This window comes from Solanum verrucosum, unplaced genomic scaffold (assembly GCF_900185275.1).
Source record: "Solanum verrucosum unplaced genomic scaffold, falcon-dt-bn FXZP01000003.1, whole genome shotgun sequence".
Taxonomy (NCBI): domain Eukaryota; kingdom Viridiplantae; phylum Streptophyta; class Magnoliopsida; order Solanales; family Solanaceae; genus Solanum; species Solanum verrucosum.
This window is the reverse complement of record NW_026020120.1, coordinates 1,333,035-1,358,631: the sequence shown is the minus strand read 5'-3', so window position 1 is coordinate 1,358,631 and position 25,597 is coordinate 1,333,035. Positions and strand designations below refer to the sequence as shown.

At 31.1% G+C, this 25,597-nt stretch overlaps 3 protein-coding genes across 7 annotated transcripts in view; 2 read left to right on the top strand and 1 right to left on the bottom strand.

Annotated features, from left to right (window-relative positions):
- The window catches only part of LOC125825752 (elongation factor 1-gamma 2-like), a 1,064,241-nt gene that overhangs the window by 303,389 nt on the left and 735,255 nt on the right, over positions 1-25,597 (bottom strand). The window lies entirely within an intron of this gene.
- On the top strand, positions 14,649-15,980 carry LOC125825740 (uncharacterized). Its single transcript, XM_049505052.1, has one exon. The coding sequence runs from the start codon at positions 14,649-14,651 to the stop codon at positions 15,978-15,980; it is 1,332 nt and encodes a 443-aa protein (XP_049361009.1).
- On the top strand, positions 16,065-18,493 carry LOC125825739 (uncharacterized). The gene is made up of 6 exons (XM_049505051.1): positions 16,065-16,215; positions 16,386-16,935; positions 17,030-17,338; positions 17,691-17,745; positions 17,821-18,153; positions 18,239-18,493. The coding sequence occupies exons 1-6, from the start codon at positions 16,065-16,067 to the stop codon at positions 18,491-18,493; spliced, it is 1,653 nt and encodes a 550-aa protein (XP_049361008.1).

Below are 25,597 nucleotides of genomic sequence, written 5' to 3'. Positions count from 1 at the left end.
ATCACTGCTGGCCGAACATGGAGGAAGAATATTTTCTGATTCAAAAAGAAAAGTTAGTTGGGCCTGAAGCGATGCATACCTTGTGTTCTCTACCTCCTTTGTTGTCGCAATCTCCTCTTCTCTCTTCTTCTCTCTTTTTTCTCTTATCTTCTCTCTTTCAGCTACAACAGCAAGCTTGAAATTGAGATAAGCTATCTTACTCTCCATTACAGATATTGTCTCTCTATCCCCGCCATCAAAGCTTGAGGATGATGAACTACAATACCAAGACTTCTTCTTCTGATACGCCTTTTCGGGATAGCCGTAGACTGAACCTCTAATCGGTTCACCAGCATTCTGTTTCCAAAGATTCTCGTTTTCTTCTTGTGTAAATGGTCTGTCCTGATTCTCAAGAGGTAGGGTACTACGATATTCCTGAGATATTCGTATATACCTATCATGTAATTTAAACAAAAAACTCTACGAATAAGAATGTAATATATACAAGAAAAAGAAAAAAAGATTAGTTTGAATGGAGTTCTTACATATGTCTCTTGAGCACGTGGCTCAATCCATCTTTCTTCTTCTGTGAGGTTCGTACTCTTCTTGACGTGAGTAACCTTGAACATCTCTGCTACAGCTACCGGCTTACCCAACTCTTTTTCCTACAAATAACATATATATAATTTGATCTCATTAATCTCCAAAAACTACTTATCAAAAAAGAAAAAAAATATTTTACTAAATTAAGAAAGTATACCATTCTTTCCTTCCTAGTAACCTGGCTAATAGCTCCACCAGTGTGCAAAGAGCCTCCCTTTTCTGATGCGCGAGCCATCTTTCCAATCTCACTCCTCTTTTTAAATTTTTAATCAGTACTCCAATGTTCCAGTAACAGAGCCCATCGATCCGGTAACATAAACTTGGGAATTTTGTTTTCTCTCCGACAGTCACAAAATGTGCTAGAAAGCAACTTTGAAGCTTTAAGCTTGAAGTTCACTTGAACGTCTTCCTCATGTTCGGGAGCCCATACATAATATTTCTTTAATAAAAAATAACTAAATATTTATTGTTCAAATGCATAGCGAATTTAAATGTATATGATGTAAATTTAATTGATATACATTCTTACCTTAAATTCGTTGAACATCTACCCTTGAGTGTTAAGTGGAATCGAACTCCAATTCGGGTACACACCATTATAGTGAGTTTCGATGCACTTTAAAATAATCTTTGCCATACCCACATCGGACGTAAGCTGAAATACGAGTTCATTGACAAAGTAGAGTAAACAAAAAATAATCAATCAATTAAAATATAAATAGATAAATGAAAGATGAAACATAATTAAAACATACTTGTATCCTAATGGCTCGATGACGAGTCTCCGAAAATTGTCTCTATTGCTTGGCTGAGGACCATTTGCATCTGAATGCTGGGTGGTGGGAGTATTAGGCTCTGAGCCATTGGATTCAAGATGAAGATTGGAAAGTCCAATTGATCCACTATTAGTATTCAAACTATTGCAATGACTAGCACTAGCTGATGGTATGGTAGACCCACGACCAAGATGTGAATAGCCCTACAATGTTTGGTAACCCGAACTAGGTACCACAGTGGGTGTAGATATAGAATAACCAAATTGTGGAGCCGCATGAGTAGAGGCATTATGTGACTGGTGTGCCGAGTGAGTAGTTGAAACTGAGGCTCGTTTTGAAATATTAACTCGAGAGGGCTCATCATATATCACGACCCCAGTGGGCCTTCTCATAGCATTGGCCTTAAATTTCTTTTTTGGATTAGCGGATTTTTTCGATTTACCCTTGCCTTTATCTACCATCTATATCAATTAAATATAAAGATTAAAACAAAGTAGTACAAAATAATGTCACAATGTCGAACAAATATATCAAACAAAGTTATCATAACATAAGGCTTAATCCAAATAGTCTTTCACAATGTCGAACAAACGTTAAAACTACTAAAATATAAAGTATACTCAATTATGAATAGCTAAAAATCCACCAACTAAACATACAAGTTATATTTCAGAGAAGTGGTAATATTGTCCCTAAACTCTTTTTCTCCATTTCCAGTCACAACACTCAGTTTCTGCAAATTCAATGATCAATAAAGGGAGTGTGTGTTCACATGTTTCAGAATATCTACCTACATTACTTAAAAATTGATGTAAGAGGCTTACATTGAACTGTAACTTGTGAGATTGAACTCTTTTCTATGTATCAAACTCGGCAATTCTAAGGATTCTTTGCCATGAGTCATGAGCTACTTGTCATTAATTGATCTAAGTGTCAACACTATATGGATACAAATCGATTTTGCAAGAAAATCAATTTTGTCATCAATAGGATCAACTAGTGTTGATACTTATGCTTAACAAATATATTATTTCTAAATTTATAGCTAAGTGTCAACACTAGATGGACACAAATCGATCATGCAAGAACATCAATTTTGTCATCAATGAGATCAACTAGTGTTTGTACTTATGCTTAACAAATATATTATTTCTAAATTTAAAGTTAAGGGTGTGTTTGGTATGAAGGAAAATATTTTCCATGGAAAATGTTTTCCTAGAAAATGTTTTAACAAGTTGATTTTTGACTTATTTTCTCATGTTTGGTTGGTGAGTAGAAAATATTTTCCGGAAAAGATTTTTAGTGTTTGACTTATGAAAGAAAAATATTTTTGAGAAATATCTTTTATTTTAACTAGAGTAGAAAATAATTTTTGAAATTAAAAATATTTTTTAAAAACAAACTTAAATTTTTTTTTGGGGTGGGGGCTGGTAGGGGGTGGGTGGAGTGGGTGGGGGTGGTCGAGGGTTGGGTGAAAAAAATAAAATTTTGAAGTTGAAAGTATTTTTTAAAAACGAACTTAAATTTTTTTTAGGGGGGGTGCTGGTAGGGGGTGGGTGGGGTGTCGGGGGGAGGGGTTGATAGGGGTGAAAAAAATTAAATTTTGAAATTGAAAATATTTTTGAAAAACAACTTACAAATTATTTTTTGGGGGTGGGGGGCTGGTAGGGGGTGGGTGGGTGGAGGGTCGAGGGTAGGGGTGAAAAAATGAAATTTTGAAATTGAAATTTTTTTTTAAAAACAAACTTAAGATTATTTTTTTGAGGGGGGGGGGTGGTAGGGGGTGGGTGTGTGGGGGGTCAAGGGTAGGGGTGAAAAATGAAAATTTGAAATTGAAAATACTTTTTAAAAACAAACTTAAAATTATTTTTTTTGGGGGGGGGGGGCGGGGGCTGGGTAGGAGGTGGGTGGGGTGAAAAAATGAAATTTTGAAGTGGAAAATAGTTTTTAAAAACAAACTTAAATTTTTTTTTGGGGGGCAGGGGTGGGGTGGGGGGGCTGGGTAGGAGGTGGGTGGGGGGTCGAGGGTATGGTGAAAAAATGAAATTTTGAAGTTGAAAATATTTTTTAAAAACATACTCAATTTTTTTTGGGGGGGGAGGGAGCGGGGGGCTGGTCGTGGAGGGGAGTGGGTGATCGATGATCGGGATGAAAAAATAAAAATTTGAAGTTGAAAATATTTTTTAAAAACAAACTTAAATTATTTTTTTTGAAGGGAGTTGGGGGGCTGATAGGGAGGCAGATGGGGGGCGAGTGTAGTGGGTGGGGGTAAAAAAATAAAAAAATAAAAAATTAGAAATATCTTTTAAAAACAATTTTTAATATTTTTTTGGGAGGGAGTGGGGGTAGGGGTGAAGGTGGGGTAAAAAAATTGAATTTAAAAATAATCTTTAAAATTATTATTTTTGGTGGGGAGGGGTGGTTGGGTGGCTGGTTTGAGGGTAGAGACAAAATAAATTGATTTTTCAACAAAAAAGTAATTGTAATTTGAAGTTGGAAGAGAAGTTTGGAAAATGTTTTCTTTAAGTTTTGAAGGGAAGTCATTTTCCTTAAATTTGAGCAAAATGAGTTGATTTAGAAAATGTTTTCCTTCATACCAAACACACCCTAAGTGTCAACACTAGATGGACACAAATTGATCTTGCAAGAAAATAAATTTTGTCATCAATAGGATCAACTAGTGTTGGTACTTATGCTTAAAAACAAGTTATTCCTAAATTTAAAGCTAAGTGTCAACACTAGATTGACACAAATCGATCTTGCAAGAAAATCAATTTTGTCATCAATAGGATCAAATAGTGCTGGTACTTATACTTAACAAATATATTATTTCTAAATTAAAGAAAAGTGTCAACACTAGATGGACACAAATCGATCTTGCAAGAAAATCAATTTTGTCATCAACTAGTGTTGGTACTTATGCTAAACAAACACTCGATGAACACAAACAAATTATCACAAAATTAAAGCTAAGTATCAATACTAAATGGACACAAACACATTATAAAATTTAGAAATACCAAACCTTATCTCCTACTTTGATGAAAGAAGCTTGTATCAACTTTTTTAGATGTTGAGCTTCCTTAGTTGCCTAGCCCGCAAAATCAACCCTTTCAACCCTAGAAAAAGATTCAATAAATCCCAAATTGGTCAAGGCCAGCAAAATCCATCATTTCACTCAAACAAAATTGGAAGAGAGAAACTCAAGAAAACAAATGCTAGTCTATTTGTTCCTTGAGCCATTTCTTTTTTTTCATTTTTGCTTCACAAGCAGTGCATACAAACATTAAACAGTAAACAATTTTCATCTAAGGAAACACAATGATTACAAGTCAACCATGACAACCTCAACTTCATAAAAATCCATCAAAAGAAAGAGTTAAACTTAAGGTAACTACCAAGCCACTCAAAAACAAAAATCATAACCTTGTAAAAACATTATTATTAGAAACCCCACATAGTAAAAACCAAAACCCAACTCCAAAAAAACTTCAAAAACTGATCTTGATCATCAAAAATTCAATGAAAAGAAAAGAAAACAAAAAGACACAATTTTTACTCGAAATAAAATTCCCAAAACCACAAAATCAAGATTAGAGATATGTGTTCATTGAAGTGAAGAATTGGACATAGAAATACAGTAAAGCTAAAAGAGTGTTGAGGGAAGCTCAAGAAAACAAATGCTAGTTTATTTGTTCCTTAAGCCATTTCTTTTTTTTCATTTTTGCTTCACAAGCAGTGCATACAAACATTAAACAGTAAACAATTTTCATCTAGCACACCCGATGATACCCACCCAATAATTGATTGAAGTTGGTAATAGTTGATGGATAAATGAGATTCTAATTATAGAAGCATCAGGCTATAAGAGTACAACAATATTCTCATGGGACATGATTTCCTATTTTAATATAAACCTTTACGGCTATATCAGGTGTTGAACCTCCCTGATTGCACGGCCTCAGCAAGAGCAATACCTCCCTCACCAATATTGCAACTGCAGGAGAAATCATCTTTAGGAAAAACGAGACAAAATGAACTCATGAAACATCAGAGGTATAAAGAAAAAAAAAGGCATACCTTGGAGTTATGCCCAAACCACTAGATGTATACTCCCTCTATTGCCGGAGATTGCAGCTGCCAGACGCGCGCTGTTGCCAGAGATTGCAGCTGCCAGCCACGCGCTGCTGCTGCCGCGGGTCTACGCTGTTGCTGTTGCTGTTGATCGAGGTAGCTTGACCTGCAGCGTCGGTCGGGGATGGGTGGGGGTGACCGTCGGTCGGGGTGGGTCGGGGTTGAGAGGAGTGAGAAAGGTTAGGAGAGAAAAAGATGACTTAGGGTTTTAGGGTTTTGAGTTTTATCATTCTTTTATCAAAAGGAGTGTTAATTTACCGACCACGAAATGTCGGTATCTTTTAAAATAATTATTTATATTTAAAAATATTTATTAAATATCGACATCGTAAAGTTGATATTATTTAAATAAAATAATTATTTAACTATACCGACTTCTTAAGGTTGGTATTTTTTTTTATGACAAGGGAAACCCGTCGCCGCTATCCTTTGGGTGCGCATATGGTAAAAAAACCTGCTCCTATACAATAGCTCGCAAACCACATAGGAGAGGTAACCCGCACTAGGCAAGCTCAATGTGACGAGCTCGTCCCAGAAGGCAAACCCCTTACTTTCGCTAGCAAGGTGTTTCGAACTTGAGACCTCCAACATGGAAGTCTCAAGCCCAAACCACTGGGCCACCTCGAAGGGTCTCTTAAGATCGGTATTTATTAATTTATTTTAATATAAACTCACCTCTTGAGGTCGATTTTATTAATTAAAATTATTTATATATTAATTTTATAAATTTAATTTATATACCTCCTAATTATATAAATTTAATTTTATCGATCAACAATAAAGTTTATCAATATCAAATTTAATATATAAATCTCCTTGAATTGATCGTCGGTATTTCTTTAATTGATAATGTATTTCATATCTGAAACACTAATATATAAGACTTGGTTTGTTAAACTACTCGAGGAGTATATAATTAATCAACGTATTTCATACTCCGATGAATTATCCTTTACATGCCATTGCCTACGATATGATCACTACACTTGACATCTATTCAAGATTGAACGTAATAATCTTGATAGAACTTGCTTTGTACAGTAATTTACGATGTTCTATTGTCTATTTCATAAAACGAGATAAGACATTGAAGGTTATACATACAAATAATTAAACAATTAATTATAAATATAAAATTTAATTAATTGTTATCATGACATTTCTACGAGTATTATCTCGCATTTCATATTCTAATGGATTATATGTTAGTTCTTCACCTCTACATCATTACATGAGATATTATGTTCATGATTTGATGACGGACTGATAGAATTTGTACATTACTCTAGAAATATATGTATAATTATCTCCTAATTCATATCAACGTAGTTTCATACTCTAAATATGAATTATTGATGTTTTTTGGTTTATTCCATGAATTCTAAATTTTTATTTATAAAAGTATACAAAATTGTTACACTTCTTGAACAATTAATTGTAGGTGTAAAATGAAATTTTAGTATTATGCTAACAAAATTATGATTTATAGGAACATTTTAAACAAATTGACGTCTGAATGCCGCTTTTATTAAAAGTAATTAGATGAAATAAAAATACCGACCTCATGAGGTCGATATTTTACATTAATTTATTTTTTAACTTATATAAAACTGTCATCCGTAGGACGATTTATTTAAAGTTAATTGAAATTATTAATTTATTAATTTTCTGGAAGCCACTATATAAATATTTTAATGAAAATTAATTTAATTACATAATATTTAATTTTACCGACTTTTGAAAGTCGGTATTATAATATTTTTTGTTTTTTATTTTACGCAAAACGTCCTCCGGAAGATGATTTAAATAAAATTAAATCAAAATATTTCTCAATTTTGTTTTTTAATATTTAATTGAGAAAAAATAAAATATTGTTATTTATTTATTTTATTTAATACCGACATCAAGAGGTCGGTTTTTATTGTAATTCATTTTTTTCGAAAAGAATTCCGACTTCCAGAGGTCGGTATTTAGTTTTCCCGCTTTATTTTGAATAAAAACCGACTACTTGTAGTCGATTTTCATATCAACGTAGTTTCATACTCTAAATATGGATTATTGATGTTTTTGGTTTATTCCACATATTCTAACTTTTTATCTATAAAAGTATACTAAATTGTTAAAAAATTTAAACAATTAATTGTAGGTGTAAAATGAAAATTTAGTATTATGCTAGCAAAATTATGATTAATAGGAACATTTTAAACAACCGACCTCCGAATGTCGCTTTTATTAAAAGTATTTGGATGAAACAAAAGTACCGACCTCATGAAGTCGGTATTTTATATTAATTTATTTTTAAATTTATATAAACCGTCATCCGGAAGACTATTTGTTTAAAGTTAATTGAAAATATTAATTTATTAATTATATGAAAGTCACTATATAAATATTTTAATGAAAATTAATTTAATTACATATTATTTAATTTTACCGACTTTTGAAAGTCGGTATTATAATATTTTTTGTTTTTTATTTTACACAAAACCGTCCTCCGAAAGACGATTTAAATAAAATTAAATTAAAATATTTCTCAATTTTGTTTTTTATATTTAATTGAGAAAAAATAAAATATTGTTATTTATTTATTTTATTTAATACCGACATCAAGAGGTCGGTTTTTATTGCAATTCATTTTTACCGGGAAAAATTCCAACCTCCAGAGGTCGGTATTTGGTTTTTGCGCTTTATTTTGCATAAATACCGACTACTTGTAGTCGGTTTTCTAAAGTTTTTTTTATTTTTTATTCTTCTGAACAATATCGACCTCCGGAGGTCGGTAATTTTTAGGTCGGTATTCACTGTTTTTTTAGTAGTGTATTGCTATCAAATTACAAAGAAGTGATAGAAGAGAAGAATGAGAGGAAAGAGTATAGATGAGAAGTTAAAGGTAGACAAACTAGAAAATTATATTATCATTTATGATAATGCAAACTTAATTTCTACTTCTGATCTCCGATGGATGCTCGAAAGAGATTGATTGGAATAGGTAATTAGTCTGATACTAGCAATTTAGGTTTGATGTCTGTAATTTGCTTAACAATGGAGGTTATGGGTCAGATATATCTGTCCTATTTTTGCGTCAAAAGAGAGAATAGAGTAAGGTATTGGGTTGTTTAGTATAGCATATAGATGGGCCTGAAAGGAGATTCTATGCAAAGATGCTATGAAAGAGAAAGAAGATTAGCGTCATTGAAGATGACCTAGCCTATTTATGAATGTTCATCGCTATAGAGCGGCACAATTACCCCTATGTGGCATTGATTTTCAATCCCCGCATCCCTAGATTGCTTGTTAATTCTTAAATTTTCTGAAATTTTAGTTTAATTGTGACAGTTGATAACCAAATCTTTTTTTTTTATTAAATTGATGGAACCATCCATTCACTAGTTTTTTCTATTACCATTCTCTGTGGGATTCGACCCCAACCAGTAGTTGGGTATTTTTTTTATGACGATTGTTTTCTCTTTTAATTGGTTTTGAAGAATACATATGAGTGTTATAAAAAATAGTGCCGATGTTGGGGAATGGTGGTTGAGAATTCTATTTGAGAAATTTGTTTAGTTGTAGTAGATTATTGTTTTGTGTCGTTGTTTACTGATTTGCATGTCTAATATAATGAGTGACCATGGTAGTGACAATGATAGTCACTACGGTCAAGATAACAACATGAGAAGGAACCTTTGTTGAAAATAAATTGTGAATTGTGGGTCCTTCTCCGGTTGAATCCTCTCAACATATAGGATATTATATAGTAATTGTAGATGATCACACAAGGTATACTTGACTTTATCCACTAAAAAAGAAGTCTGAATTATTTAAAAGTATTAGTAAAATTTCAAAGTACGGTGAAAAAATAAATTTCTAAAGAGATTAAGATATTTTTGTGTGATGGAAGTGGTGATTTCATCAAAAAAGACTTGATCTCCATAATTTCAGGGTTGTTGGTGGCATATTTATCTGTCACGATCCAGGGGTACACCCTAGATGCAACAAGACGTATAAGACCCCGAGATGCCTCATTTAAACCACTTAGCATATTATAACATAAAGTAATAGAAATGAGCGGAAGTTTAAAACTTTTTAATTCAATCAAAGTCTTTTATAAAACGAGCGGAAGTCTAACAACAATGTCTCAAACCATCTAAACAAAATGAATAAAGTCTTGGGTCATATCCCATACAATAGTCCAAGACATAAAAGAAAAACATAAAGAAAAGTGGTAACACATCCTCGAACACAATAAAGACTCACCAAAACTTCACTTCCTTGATCAACAGAGAAGATAGCCATGAGTGTGAGAATCAATATCGCTGGACCCTACATTTGATTAGAATGTAGGCAAGAGTATGCGTTAGTACAATCAAGTACTAAATATGATGGCTAGTATAAACAAAATAGTCATAAGCATTAGTCATAATAAGACATAAGGCATAAACATAATCAAGTCATAATAAACATCATAATGAAAGAGGAATACTTCCTTAAGCAACCTCACTTATCCTTAGCCAAGACATATGTCCTTCGCCTTTAGTCAAGTTTACATCATGGAAGGCATATCTAGCAACATCCAAACAAATCATCTTCATAACATAATTACATCATCCATACCTACTTTTAAAGATATGGGGATTCGCCTCAATGCCAAGCTTATAAAGGCTAATGGGTATTCACCGCTTGCCTGGGTACTCACCTCCACAATCTCATCATATGACATGGATACTCGCCTCCACATCATTTCATAAGGAGCATGGTTACTCGCCTCCATGTCCATTCATCATAGTAAGAATGTGGGGACTCACCTCTTGTTCAATTCTAACGAGTATGAGAATCACCTCATATCCTTGCATATGGAGGTCAAGGGTATCACCTCTAGCCTCATCATTCATTAAGCATTTTAGTCTAGATTGATTTGAGGTGAGCAATCCTTTCAACCTATAATCATTCATGTGAGTAAATCTTTCATAATCATTCAATCATGCATATCAATTCACTATAGGAAGTATCCCTTCCATACTACAACATCAACAATCAACAATTCATAGTCTAGGCTTTACTCTCAAAGCACTACATCTCATGATCATTATATATGCTTTACTCTCAAGCAATTAACATTATATTCATCATATATGCTTTAATCTCAAGCAATTCTAATCATAATTCATCAATCCTATAAGGAGATATCTAACCAATAGACACTACAAGAAAATGTACTTTAAGCTACAAAATACATTGTAGCTAAATATAAAATTTTCCATAGCTAAACACTTTAGCTACATTATTTTGTTTCGTAGCATGCGTAGCAAGATGTAGCGTGGCTAATAGTTAGCTACAAACTTTACATGGTCCGTAACTAAGATTTTATACTTATAACTACAAAATAAAATTGTTTATAGCTGCAATGGATACAAACTTTTGCCACGAAAAATATACTTATAGCAAATTATTTTATTCTTGTGCCACGTTAAATAAAATTTGTATCTATCTTTATAAAGTAGCCATAAGAGGTTGTATTGTAGCAAAAGATTCAATTTATTTGCCACAAATATTTAAACTTTGTAGCTAGTTCTATAACTGATCTCGTGGCAATAATACTTATATTTAGTTATGAATAAAAAAATTCATAGCTATAACTCAATGTATTTGCCACAAATTTTTTTATATTGTAACTAAATATTCATATATCTAGCCATGAAATATCAGCGCTGAAGCTTAAGAAAAACTATTTGCTATAAAAAGTAATTTGTTTAGCCATGTTCTCTATACGTGGCAATTATAGGAGTATAGATATAGCTACAAATTTAAAATTTCATAACTAAAATTTCACACTTCATTGTCACAAGATATAAATTGTAGCTAAAGATTATAAATTTTTTAACAAGATATTTTTGTGGCAATTATATATGTGGCAATTATATATTCTTCACAAGATATTTTTGTGGTAATTATATATGTTTTTCAACCTAATAAAAAAAATCATAGCTAGGTACAAATTCATACAATGTAGTTTCTATTTAACATGAAATTTATATTAAAAATGTGCGAAATATATTGAATTGTATAATAAATACAATACATGGAGAAAGACTTTATAAAGATTCAACAATGTCATTCAAAATAGTGAAACATCATTTTATTCAAACATATAAATATTCTTTTACAAGACATAATAGCTATTTTTGTCTCGTCAATTTTGATGCTCTCATCACTTCTTCACAAGCTGCAAAAACAGTTAACTATTACATAAGAAAATGACACAATAAAATATTTAATTAAATTATTAATATGATTTTTTTAAAAAAATAAATGAAAGCTATAAAAAAGAAACATTACTTACGTTTAGAGTATTATTTGATTGTCGACCTTGAGCTTCAATCATCATTTGAAATTTCTTTTCCCACCTTTTACTCAACTCTTCTAATTTGTTATCTGTTTCTTTCTTTATTTCTTCAATTTGTTCCTTAGCTTCTCTTTTGACTTCTTCCACACGCTCATTTGATTTTTCTCTGGTTGATTCTAATTGCTTTATGAGTTGTACCTTTGTTGGTCTACCACCAAAATATTCACTAATATTTTTTCCGGGGCCATATGCACGAAGATATCCATTTTTTTCCGTCCCAAGTACTTTTTCAAAGATATCATCATCATTTAGAGAAATTTCTCCATTTTGTTGTTGTTTTTTTAATTGGTCAAATTGATCCTACAATCAAAAGAATCTAACACTATATATGGAAATAAATAATTACTAACCAAATAAAGAGGAAAGTTAACATATTAAAATTACCATGGCATCTTGTTGAAAAGAATCTACTTGTTTTCCTTTTTTCCTCTTGCGAGATTCCATGAAAACTTCAACACGAGAAGGAGTTTTTCCGTCTTTTGCCTATAAAAATAACAATCATTATTGTTAGTTAAATTTAGAAAATGCAATAAATTCTTCTAACTTTATTCTAAATATTATTTTGTGTACCATTTCATGTCTAAGTCTTGCATAACTTTTGGTTCCAATATATTGAGGTAAGGAACGTTTCGATCCATTCGATTTGTTTTGCATACTTCTCTTCTGAATAAAGATTAAAAAAATAAAATAAACATTAGTTTCTTTAATTGATAAAATAAAACTATTTCTTTAATAAAATATTTTTTTTAATCTAATACATCATACCTGAAAATCAGCATCACTCCAAAGATTAACCAAATTTTTTCAGTCGTCGATGCTAACACGTTTAGGCTTATTCTGCAAGCGAAGTTGATAAGATGCTTTTGAATCAAAATACTTACTTTTCATTTTGTGTCTATAGTCTCTATAAAGGTCACTCATATGACCAATGATTGCATATTTTCTATCCTCAAACACATCAAAACTAAATTTTTCCTACAAAAAATATATTAAATATAATTTTATGATAATATATTCTAATAGTTTAATTGTAAAAACTTAAAGAAAATTATAAACTGTATTAGTTTATTCTTACCAATATGATGTCCCACATGTGGTCAATCTTGTTTTCCTCAATTTCTTTCCAATCATTTACTTTTAAAGGACAACTTCGGCTTCTAACTGTTTGTCCCAAAAACCAAATAAATTGAGTTGCATTCTCACCAATAGCTTGATTATCCTCATCAAATTGTACAGATAATTTTTGTCCTTCCGATAAGTTGATTATTTTTATGCATCGTGTAGGCCCTCTAGTTTTTTTTTTCACCACGTTGGGACCTAAAATTGAAGATTAAATAAATAAAATTAAATAAAAATATCTTTATTTATAAAAATATAAATTAATAACAATAAAGTATACCTGTTGCATTTGATGATTGATGTTCTTCCATAACTATAACCTCTTCGGACACATCATTGCTAGGAATACTTTCTTCAAGAGATGTACTTATAACAATATCACAATCCTTTGGTAATGTGTAAATCTCGAAAGACTTACCTTTATGCATTTTATAACTAACAATCATGTCTTTAACATCTGAATCATCACGACATTCTACTAATCCATCATAATCATTGATAGTCCTATCACCTCTCAAATAAAAAAATTTGTCCCCCTCTAAAATATCAAATTTACATTGTTTCTTTAAATCATCCAACAAGTCAAAATAACTAACAAAATCAATGTCCATACTTGTTTTAATCAACTGACCACTTACATATTTTCTAGAGGGGGAGAATATAAAATAACCATCATAATTATAGCTAATTTCTATCTCATCCTGAGTGTCCATGCTTCCTACGAAATTATTAAACACAAGTTAGCTATATATATGATTTTGTAAATTTCTCTAATTGAAATAATAATAAAAATTTAATATGTAGAAACTTATATTACCCTGATAAACAAGTTCCTCAACATGTTGTTTGGAGAGATTTTCTTTGATCGACGTCGTTTTAGAACTCTTACGAAGTTCCACAAGTTTCACATCATCATTATCAATCAAGCAATTATTTTTTTCCCGAAGACCTTTCCTGCCCATATCTTATTGCAAACAAGTATTTGTAAGATATAAAAATATATTTAATAATCAAATATTTGAAAAAAATTATAAAAACAAAAAAACATGTAACTCAAAATCAATACATGGATACATATTTAATAAAATAAAGAATTCATGTATAAACAATATAATCAACCAAGAGTAAGTGTATTGCTAATGTATCGTTTCATTGATTAAAATATTATATACATAATATTAAAAAAGTGAAAAAAAAATTAAAAAATTGATACAAATAAAAAAAAAATAGAAGAAGAAGAACGTACTTGTGTTTAGACGTTACTGCAATATGTCACAACACCAAAAGATGAAATTGGAATATGTATTAAAATAAAGAGAATTGTATTTTTGAAGAAAAGGCTCATTTCCAAGTGTACTTAATGTCACAATCATACACTTAAACTTGTCAACAAAAGCTTTCTCCTACCAACTTTGACATTAAGTGGACAACAGTATGAATGTGATTTAGTTATTTCGAGAGTCGATTTATTGAAAACAACCTCTCTACCTCCTAAAAAATGGACGATGAACTCAACAAACACTTCATAATATATTCTCACCTTCTGCCCCTCTTCATTCTATTGTTTTTTTCTGTTCCGGGAGATTTTTATGCTAACACTATCTTTATCTATTTGTTTCTTTGTAGGAAATTTGAAGATGGATAAGACTTGGATGCGTTGTACTGACACATCGAGTGATGTTTATTTAAAAGGAGTTGATAATTTTCTTCAATTTGCCTTTCAAAACTCCGAAGTAGAAGGTGAAATTTCTTGTCCTTGTACAAAATGCAATAATGTTTCCAACGGGTCTAGAGATGAAGTGAAGGAACATTTAATACTTTTTGGGATAGTCAAAGGATACACACGTTGGCTTCAACATGGAGAATTTGCACCAAAAAAGAAAATCATTAATCAGGATGCAGAAGGAAAAGCGCAAGGCGAACCATCTCAAAAGAAACAAAAAGAGCGAGATGATGATATGTTTGAAATGATTTATGATGCTGCTGGTCCCGAAATAATGGATGATTCTAGTGGAGTAAAGCTTCAACAAGGTGATGCTTCAGAACCTACTTCCAAATTTTTCAAATTATTGGAAGATGCTTCACAACAACTTTATCCAGGTTGTGATACATTCTCTAAGTTATCACTGATTGTGGAATTGTTCCAAATCAAATGCCTTCATGGTTTGAGTGATAAAGCAACCGATAGCATATTGAAATTGATCAAACGAGCACTTCCTTCTGGTGAAACTTTACCAGAGTCATTCTATGGAGCAAAAAAAATGATTCAAAATTTAGGTCTTCGATATGAAAAGATACATGCTTGCGAGAATGATTGTATGTTATTTTGGAAAAAAAATGCAAAAGCTGAATCTTGCTTGGTTTGTGGGGAGTCTAGGTGGAAGTCAGTGGAAGGCCAAACAACTGATGGAGCTATTCAAGGAAAGAATGAGAACAAAGTTCCTCGAAAAGTGTTACGTTACTTTCCCTTGAAACCAAGATTGCAGAGGTTGTTTGTGTCATCAGAAATTGCTTCAGACATGACATGGCATCATGATCAGCGCTTAAAAGACGGGGTTCTAAGACATCCAGCAGACTCTGAAGCATGGAAACATTTTGATACAACTAATCCTGGTTTTTCTAGAGATCCACGTAATGTTAGACTTGGATTAGCATCTGACGGGGTAAATCCTTTTGGTAACTTAAGTGTTTCTCATAGCACTTGGCCAGTGATTATTACTGTATATAACTTACCCCCTTGGATGTGCATGAAGCAACCCTATTGCTACTTGTCTTTGTTGATACCTGGTCCTAAAGCCCCTGGAAATGATATCGATGTGTACTTAGAACTATTGATAGATGAGTTGCGAGAATTATGGTATTATGGAGTCGATACATTTGATGCTTCAAGAAAACAGAACTTTTGTATGCGAGCAACACTCTTATGGACTATCAATGATTTTCCAGCTTATGCAAACTTGTCTGGATGAAGCACAAAGGGAGCTTTGGCTTGTCCTTCGTGCAACAAAGACACTCCATCTACTCGATTAAAGTATGGTCGTAAGTTTTCTTACATGGGTGCTCGGAGGTTTTTAGCATCTAATCATAAGTGGCGGAGTAATAAACGTGATTTCAATGGAGAAGTTGAAAGAAGACCTGCTCCAAATATTCTATCAGGAGATGATGTTGTACGCCAACTGCTTGCTTTGGGAGACATGAAATTTGGTAAGACCCAGAAAAAAAGCAAGTACGAAAAAAGTAAAGGCATACATAACTGGAGAAAAAAAAGCATTTTTTTAGGCTTCCTTATTGGAAAAATAATTTAATACGCCATAATTTGGATGTGATGCATATTGAAAAAAATGTGTGTGATAATATAATTGGGACATTACTAGATATTGAAGGAAAAACAAAAGATAATTTGAATGCTCGTCGCGATTTGAAGGAAATGGGTATAAGAAGAGATTTACATCCAACTTATAGAGATGGAAGATGGTATTACCCAGCAGCATGTTATTCATTATCACGAGATGAGAAGTCTAAAGTATGCAAGTTCTTGAAAGTGGTTAAGGTTCCAAATGGCTATTCTTCCAATATATCACGGTGGGTGAAGTCAGAGGATCGTAAAATTAATGGATTAAAGAGTCATGATTCACATATTTTATTGGAACAACTACTTCCTCTTGCAATTCGTGGAGTCGTGCCAAGCAATGTCTATGATGCTATCACCGAGTTAAGTATTTTTTTCAAAGAATTGTGTTCGAAAACACTAAGGGTTGATGTGTTGGATCAACTTGCAGCTCAAATTCCAATAACACTGAGAAAATTAGAAAAGATATTTCTACCAGCATTTTTTGACGTTATGGTTCATTTAGTCATTCATCTTCCAAGAGAGGCTAAGCTTGGTGGACCTGTACAAAATAGGTGGATGTATCCTATTGAGCGGTATGTTTTAAATTTATAATTTTGATTTAATTTTATGTTGCTTGTTAATTTATCTTGTTAAAAAAAAGTTTGAGTGATATGTTATATCATGCAGATTTTTACGCATATTGAAATGTTATGTTCGTAATAGAAATCATCCGGAAGGGTGTATAGCAGAAGGGTATATTGTTGAAGAATGTATAATACTTTGCTCAAGATATTTACATGGAAGTGCAAAATGGCATAATCGAATGGACAAGAATCATGAAGTTGATCATGCAGAGAAATATAATGGATTATCAGTATTTGAACAAAAGGGTTCTCCTTTATTAAGAGATACATCAAGAAATCTTGAAGAATCTGAGCTAAAACAAGCTCATCTTTATGTCTTGAGAAATTGTGAAGAAGTTCAACCATTTCTACGGTATGTTTTGTTAGCTTTCCCTCATCTCTTACCGTTATTTTTGAAGATACCTTGAACTAAAAATTCATTAATGATTTTTTTGTTTAACATTGTTCTAAGTGAGCATGTTGTTCATTTGCCAAAATAGATTTCTCATTTATCTGAATCATGTACTATTCTTTCCATGAAAAATTCAGATTCTTTAGTTTTTGATAGTAAAGTCTCATTACCTAACATCATCAATTTCATGACATGAAAAACAATGGAGCCAAATGGTCTCCTACTGTTTTCATTTTCATAACCTCTGCTAGTATAAGGAAATATTGAAAGGAATTTTTACTTTTTATATAATTAACATTTATTTGTATAACAGTGAATATGAGCAGAGCAATAAGAGCATGAACTTTGATGATTGGTTTTTCCATCGAGTAAGTTTTTACTTGATAACATATTAAATTTGTAATACTTATTTATTATCATTGATTAATTGATTTTTTGTATAGATTGTCCAAATGCGCAAAGAAGAAAATTCACTTGCAAGCTGTGAATTGTATTCTTTAGCTAGAGGTCCTTTTGATGGAGTTCAAAGATTCAAGGGGTATGAAATAAATGGTTTTAGATTTCATACTAAACTACTCGAGGAAAAGAGGAAGACGCAAAATAGTGGTGTTTTAGTAAAAGGAGTGGTGAATGGTCAAAATACCAATTACTATGGCGTTCTAACTGAAATAGTAGAACTTCAATATTTCGGAGGTAAGCACATTGTTTTGTTTAAGTGTGATTGGTGGGATGTTGATAATAGTGGAAATGGAGTGAAAATAGATAAACATGATTATGTTAGTGTTAACACTAAGAGAAAATTAGCTACAAATGAACCATTTGTACTTGCATCTCAAGTAGAACAAATTTTTTTATGTTAAGGATAATCTTCATCCCAATTGGTCAATTGTTTTGAATGGTCATTCTAGTTACTTTACTGGAGGTGCTATTGATGAAGAGACCTTCCAACAAGATGCTTGTAATGATTTCTCGCATAGATTTGAGGATGATGAAGACTTCATAAATTGGAAAAGAAATGATTTGGATGTTATTAGCACTGATGTTACTGTAGCTGATGATATCACTGAAGACAACGAATCAAAATCAGAACCTGATGATGAAGATTTATTATTGTAAATATTTGGAAGTCTTATTTACTTTTATTTACTTTTGAGAATTGATTTTTATTTTAATAAGTTACTCCAACTATATGTGAATTAGTATTATTATTGAAATATTATTATTTACAGGTATACGTTGATGAAGTTTTCAGTTACATGGAAAAAAAATTGTTATCAATATACTAAAATTGTTATCAATTTTTCAGAACACTTTTTGGCCACTAGGCCATTAATATACTAAATATTAATAGTTTTTAAGGGGAATTTTTTTCTCAAACTATTGACATCCATTGTTCCCTATCCTTTTTCTGTTGGGATACTCTTCGTTCCTATATCATTTTGTCATAACAAATTATTATACTATTAAGTTAATTATTGCCACATTTTTTGGTACTCGAAACAAAATGTTAATTATGTTATAATTTTTTATTTTAAATTTATTTTTATGAGTAAAATTTACTATTGCTCCAACTAGTTTCAACACGATCATGAAAAAACTTAATCATTAACTATAAAATTTTATCATCGTAAATAATTTATGACTATCTTTTAGTATGCCACAAATTTTTGAACTTGAAAAATATTTATTTAGCTACGAATTTTTCTTCCAATAATTTATAGTGGCTAAAAAGTTATTATTAGTATGGAAAATTTATATTTATGGCGAAAAATCACAGTGTTATAAAATTTTATTCCGGCAAAAAATTTATGGCTATATCTTATAGTTATTGCCACAATTTTTTTATAACTTAAAGCAAACTTATTTATTTAGCTACAAATGTTTCTTCAAATAATTTATTGTGGCTAAAAGTTATTATTACTATGAATTTACGGCAAATAATATTGAATTGCTACGATATTATATTATAGAGAAAACTCTATGGCTATTTCATTTAACTATAGCTACAATAGTTTATAACTTGAAGTAAAACTATTTATATAGCTACAGTATTTTGTGTCAAATAACTTATTGTGGCTAAAGAGTTACTATTGCTACAATGACTTTTATCGCGTGACAATAACGTATAATTAGCTATAGAACTTTGTTGTAACAGTAAAATTATAGCTATTTAAGTCATTATTGCCACAAATTTTAGCAATTATAGCAAATGTAAGGATTTAGCTTTGTCAATTTAATTGTCGTGGCTATGAAATTTGATGAATTTTTTGATAGCCACAAATTAGGAATTTTTTGTGGCTATTACTAAGTAATAGCTACGATTTTCAAATTCATAGCTTAGATTTCGTAGCTATAAATACATTTTCTTGTAGTGAGAGTTTACCTCTCATGGCATCAAACCCAACTATATCAATTCAACACTAAAATCATAGGATATGCATGGGTACATGTAATTTCATCCTAAATACATGCAATTCTATCAATTCAATTACAAACAATCATAATCCACTCAATTGGATCAACATTCACCATAACCCGCAACATTGGAAGAAACCCTAACTAGAATTGAGAAAATTCTTCTTCAAATTGTGAAATTCTAGGGGAATCCATGGGAGGAAGGATCCCATGGATGAAAAACCATCATACCTTAGGCACAATGCCTTCAAAAGCTTGAAGATTGGGAGACTTAATCTTGACATTGCTCCAATTTCTTCCTTCTTCTTTCAACTTCTAGAGAGAATAAAAAAAAAATATGTAGTTGGTATCCACCTTGTATAAATCTGGGATGAATGAAGCTGACAATGTAAAACAATGATCATATTATATTGTATCAACCTCAATTACATCTTATTTTATATTTTTTTCAAGTCGAACACCAAGTGAATACCAAAAGAATACCAATTGAAAATTATAATAACTAGTATCTATGTGACTTCAATTGCATACCAAATGAATACAATTGCATACTAGCATTACTTAATAAATTGTTCACTATATATTTGAAAAACAATCAATAGGATTTTACAGTACTCATAATAAATATTCTGGAATTATAATTCATTAGCTTAAAAGACAAAATGAATCAAAACAATTTATAATTTTTGTGGTAAAGAGTAATTTGATCATGTCTTTCTATTGTGGCCCTCTCGATGACATGTACTGCATGTAACTTTAGACCTCTTGAATTTCACATCAGTAAAAATTCATCAATTATTCATACCAACTATAATAATTTCTTCCATCTGAAAATCAACATATTTCCCTGTTTCATTACGAAATCACAGTAAGTTTTAAATAAAACAAAAGTAAAAAAATATGTGTTGTATTTATATTCACATTTCATACAAACCTAATACAAATCATCGTACTTCTTACTCATATATTTTACACAATAGTGAATAATTATTCATTCCAATATCATTCCAATTACACTACCAATTAATTTCAACCTATACATTTTATTTATATATATATATATATATATATTTATTTATTTTTAAATAGTATCCCATATTATAATTTTAAACTGCATATCAAATTCATCATCTTATTATTATTATTATTATTATTATTATTATTATTATAATTATTATTATTATTATTATTATTATTATTATTATATTATTATTATTATTATTATTATTATCATTATCAAATTGACTAAAAAAATACCAGTTTCATAACAATGTTACAACACATTTCATACTTTTTCCCACAAATTTCATAACTTTACAACGCTAATACTATTAATATTCCATACACTTATACTCAAATCATTCAAATATTAATCCAATATCGCGCAAATCCATGGTATAAACAGTAAACAAAATAACCAAAAAAAATAATAATAAACACAATCGTACCAACATTAACTACCGTTTCACAAAAATGATTACGTATTATGAACAAATAATGTTCATACAAAAACATCACAACTTAAATCTACTATACATAAACAAAATAAGAAAATGTTATTTATGGTTTCATTGTTCTTTTTTTTACGTTTTAGTAATATACAAATACAAACAATAAATCGTAAAGAATACTAACCAGAAGGATCCATCTACCACCATGTTTAATTAATATAGATAAGAAGCCGTCCATTACAACAAAATGAAGATTTTTCAACCAAAAAAATTGAATCTACTCGTGAGTAATGCCAAATTCTGGAGAAAAAAACGAAAAGAGAGAAACTTTGAACAAAATGAATAAAATCTGATTTTTTTAATTAACGTTAACAGATTTGAGTGAAATAAGGAAAATAAATATTTCTAATTTGTTTAAATCTCCTAAATTTATGCCCATTAACAATTATCATAAATAAATTCAAATTAATTAATATTTTTTTTGTATAAATTGTTACAACCTGAATTTTTTTATTGTTACAACTTGAAAGAATCATTCTACTGTCATAACTTGAAATTATTAGTCTTATTGTAAGTTTTGGGTTGTGGATCGCCCATGTGAACCGACCCGACCCGACCCAATCTGTTTCATGCCTTATCCAAAAGACTCCTAGTGGGAGTGTTTTCCTAAGGAATGTGAAACGTGAAAACAGAGAGAGGAAACGTAAAAAATACAGAGAGAAAAAACGTTTGAAAATCAGTCAAGAAATAAAAAGTTGAGTTTTTGAGACGAATCAATCAGTACACAGAGAAGAAGACTTCTAGTTTGTGAATAGATCTTTGTTTCCCAGTGATTCAAAGATGGACTTGAGTGCAATCCTGTCAAAGAAGCAGATCAACGACTTTCGTTGCGAATTACAGGGTACATAACTCGTTGTTGAATACCTTATTATTCCATCAATGGTATCAGAACCATTGTTTATGATCTTATCATGTGCTGCGAACTTGAGAATTCATTGTCTATGTTTATAAGAAATAAAATAGATTCTATGTCTTTTAAAATTAGTGAATAGAAAAAATTGAATGATGTTAATTTTCATGACGCTTAGATGTGGATTAATTTTATGTGAAATAGGATTCAGAATCCTATTTGATTTTCAATCATAAAATAGATAGGATTTCTTGTCTTACTAAGAAAGAAATTCTATTTTTTAATACTTCTTCTGTTTAATAGCGATCTGAAAATAGAATGTACGATGTTTGGGTCGAAATTATTTTTTCCATAATCTGCTTGTGCTTAGCTTTCCGAAAACATATTATACTGGAAAAACGGAATTGTAACGAGTGAGATACGAATTATTAAAAAAATTGAATATTTTTTTGTTTTTCGAAAAACTGCATCTGTCTAGAGCAATCTGAAAATTCGTTGTGCAATTTTTGGGTAGAAACTTATTTTTTTATGATTCGCTCATTTTAAGCTTTCCGAAAACATATTATTATAAGGAAATCGACTTAAAATGAGCAAGATATGAATTTTTTCAACAAATGGCTAAAAAAAAAGTTTTTTTGAATTTTTATTTTTATTTTTATATGTCCTCTTTTAGGATCTTATTGTTTTTGAGTATTCGAATAGTCCTTATGTTCCTTAAACAGTTGCTTGACATTATGAGAGAAATTTGTGACATATGTTGTCACATTAAATGGTATTAATCATATTTTATTTTGTTCCCATTTCAGATATGGCTGAACGGGAACATGCTCAAATTACTCCAAGTGGGAGTTCTCAAAGTATGTTAAGAAAAGGAAGGGTTATTCGGAAACAAATAAAAAAAGATCTAAGAGAGTTTAATTCTTTGAAGATGGATCCCCATGGATGCTTAATAGAATTTCTCCAGAACTTTGTCGTGAAATTTGAGAAAATTTATGAAAGTCAACCTCAAATTACAGATAGTGAAGGATATGCTATTTTGTATGATTCCTTGCCAGAATTCCGGAAGAATGAACTTAATCAAGTTAGAATCAAAATTGAGGATGACGAAGAATTATGAAAGTACTATGTAGAAATAGGAGTTAAGTGGGTAAAGCTACACCCAAAGTGTATCCACATAGTCCTTTTTTATCAGATTAGTTTTATTTATTATTTTAGTTTTTTAAGGTATGAAATGAACATATTTTATTGTGCTTTGATATGAATATTTAAGTTTTATTTTATTGAATAAGTGAATGATTATTCTATTGCGCAATATAATATGATGCTTAATTATTAGACATACAAATCTGTGTGGTTATAGTCTAAAATAAATAAGTGTACACATTAAGAAGTTAATTTCAAATTTTGGTTAAATATTTAGTTTGTAGATGATGATTGGATGCATACGTGTCTTTTCGATTTTACATTCAAATATGACATCATTATGAGAATTGATTTGCTTGAATGTGTATGTCACATGCATAATTCTTAAAATTCTTGCCTAAAGATATGTCAATAACAGACATGGTATCAAAAGTATCATTACTGACTTAAACAAAGATGAAAAACTTAATGGTAATAATTACGACATCTAGAGTCGTAATATACGGTATATGCTGGAAGAGCAAAAATGCTTTGGGAGGTATAAACTATGTATTGAATCAACCAAAAGAAGGTAATATTGCACAACACCTTAGGGTGATGTCAAACATGGTAACTCAACTCAAGAGTGTTGGTCATGTTTTTTTTTAAAGATGAGTAACAAGTTCATGCAGTAATTCGATCTCTTCCCAATAATGGGGAAAACTTGAAGGTTAAATTGACCCATAATCATGGCATCAAAACTTTTGTGATGATTTCAAACCATATTGAACTTGAAGATGAGCACCTTGGTGCTGCTAAAAGTTGCTTCTAAATGCCTTTGTGGTAGAAACAAGTGGTACAAAATCTTCAGGCTTCAAGCGTAAGAAAAATTGAAAAAGGAATGGGAAAATTAAACAAGCTGAAGAAAGACCTTCTAAGAAAAAGAAAAATCCAAATTCCAAGAAAGGAAAATGATTTTTCAAGAAGAGAGACAAGAGCAAAATGAAGTGCTACAATTGTCGAATGTTGGGGCATTTCACTCATGAATGGAATGAGCAAAAAATGTAGCATTTCAAAACGCATCTTAAAGTGCAACATATGGTTTCGAGCACTTCTTTACAAACTGAATCTTCTCCTATATGGATTGTAGACACAGGATCCACCGACCACGTGAGTCGAGATAGAGAGGCGTTTGTGGAGTTTCGTCGAGTTTCATCTAAATCAAGGTGGATTTACATAGAAAATAATGCTAGGCTTGAAGTCAAAGGTATAGGCACTTGCAAAGTGGACTTGCGTGGTGGTCGTTCCTTGATGTTGCATGATGTCCTATATACACCAGAGATTCGACGAAACTTAGTGTTTGTGTCTATTCTTTTAGACGTTGGTTTTGATTTATTTTTTAGTCGTAATGGTGTTAGAATAACTCTATATAATGTTTTATATGGTTTTGGACTTCGTTATGACCGTTTTATCGTATTAGATTGTAATCCTTCAACTTATGACTATTATGTTGATTGTTGTGTAATGGCATGTTATTCAAGTAACAATGATGAACATGGCATGCTAGATTAGGTCACATAAGGCAAGATCGAATGAATAGGTTGGCAAAAGAAAGACATTTATGTTCTTTCACCAAAATTGAAATGTCAACTTGTAAAAATTGTCTTGTTGGGGAAAGATTATGTGTAAATCATTTGGGAAGGCTAAGAGAGCTGAATTCCCACTTCAATTAATTCATTCTGAAATTTGTGGTCCAATGAAAGTAAAGGCAAGGTCTGGTGCTGCATACTTCATTACATTTATAGATGTTTTCACGCGCTTTGATTATGTCTATTTGATTTCTCATAAATCTGAAGCCCTTGAGTGCTTTAAAATATATATGAATGAAGTTGAAATCAATTAGATAAAATCATAAAAGCTTTAAGAACCGATCGAGGACGTGATGATTTGTCAAAACAATTTGAAGGATTAAGTACTGAAAAGGGTATTATTTGACAGTTAACTACTCCTTATACACCTCAACAAAATGGTGTAGCTGAAAGAAGGAATAGGACATTGTTAGACATGACAAGATCAATGATGACGCAGAAAAAATTATCTATCTCTTTCTGGAGAGATGCATTATTGACTGCGACTTATATATTGAACAAAGTTCCTTCTAAATTAGTCTCTTCCACTCCTTATGAACTTTGGACTGGTCATAAAACAAATCTGAATGATCTACGACCGTGGGGTTGTGCAACATACCTTAAAGATCGTTTTTGGTGAGTTTGGTAAACTAAGTCCAAAAGGAAAGAAATGTATCTTTAAAAGATACTTTGA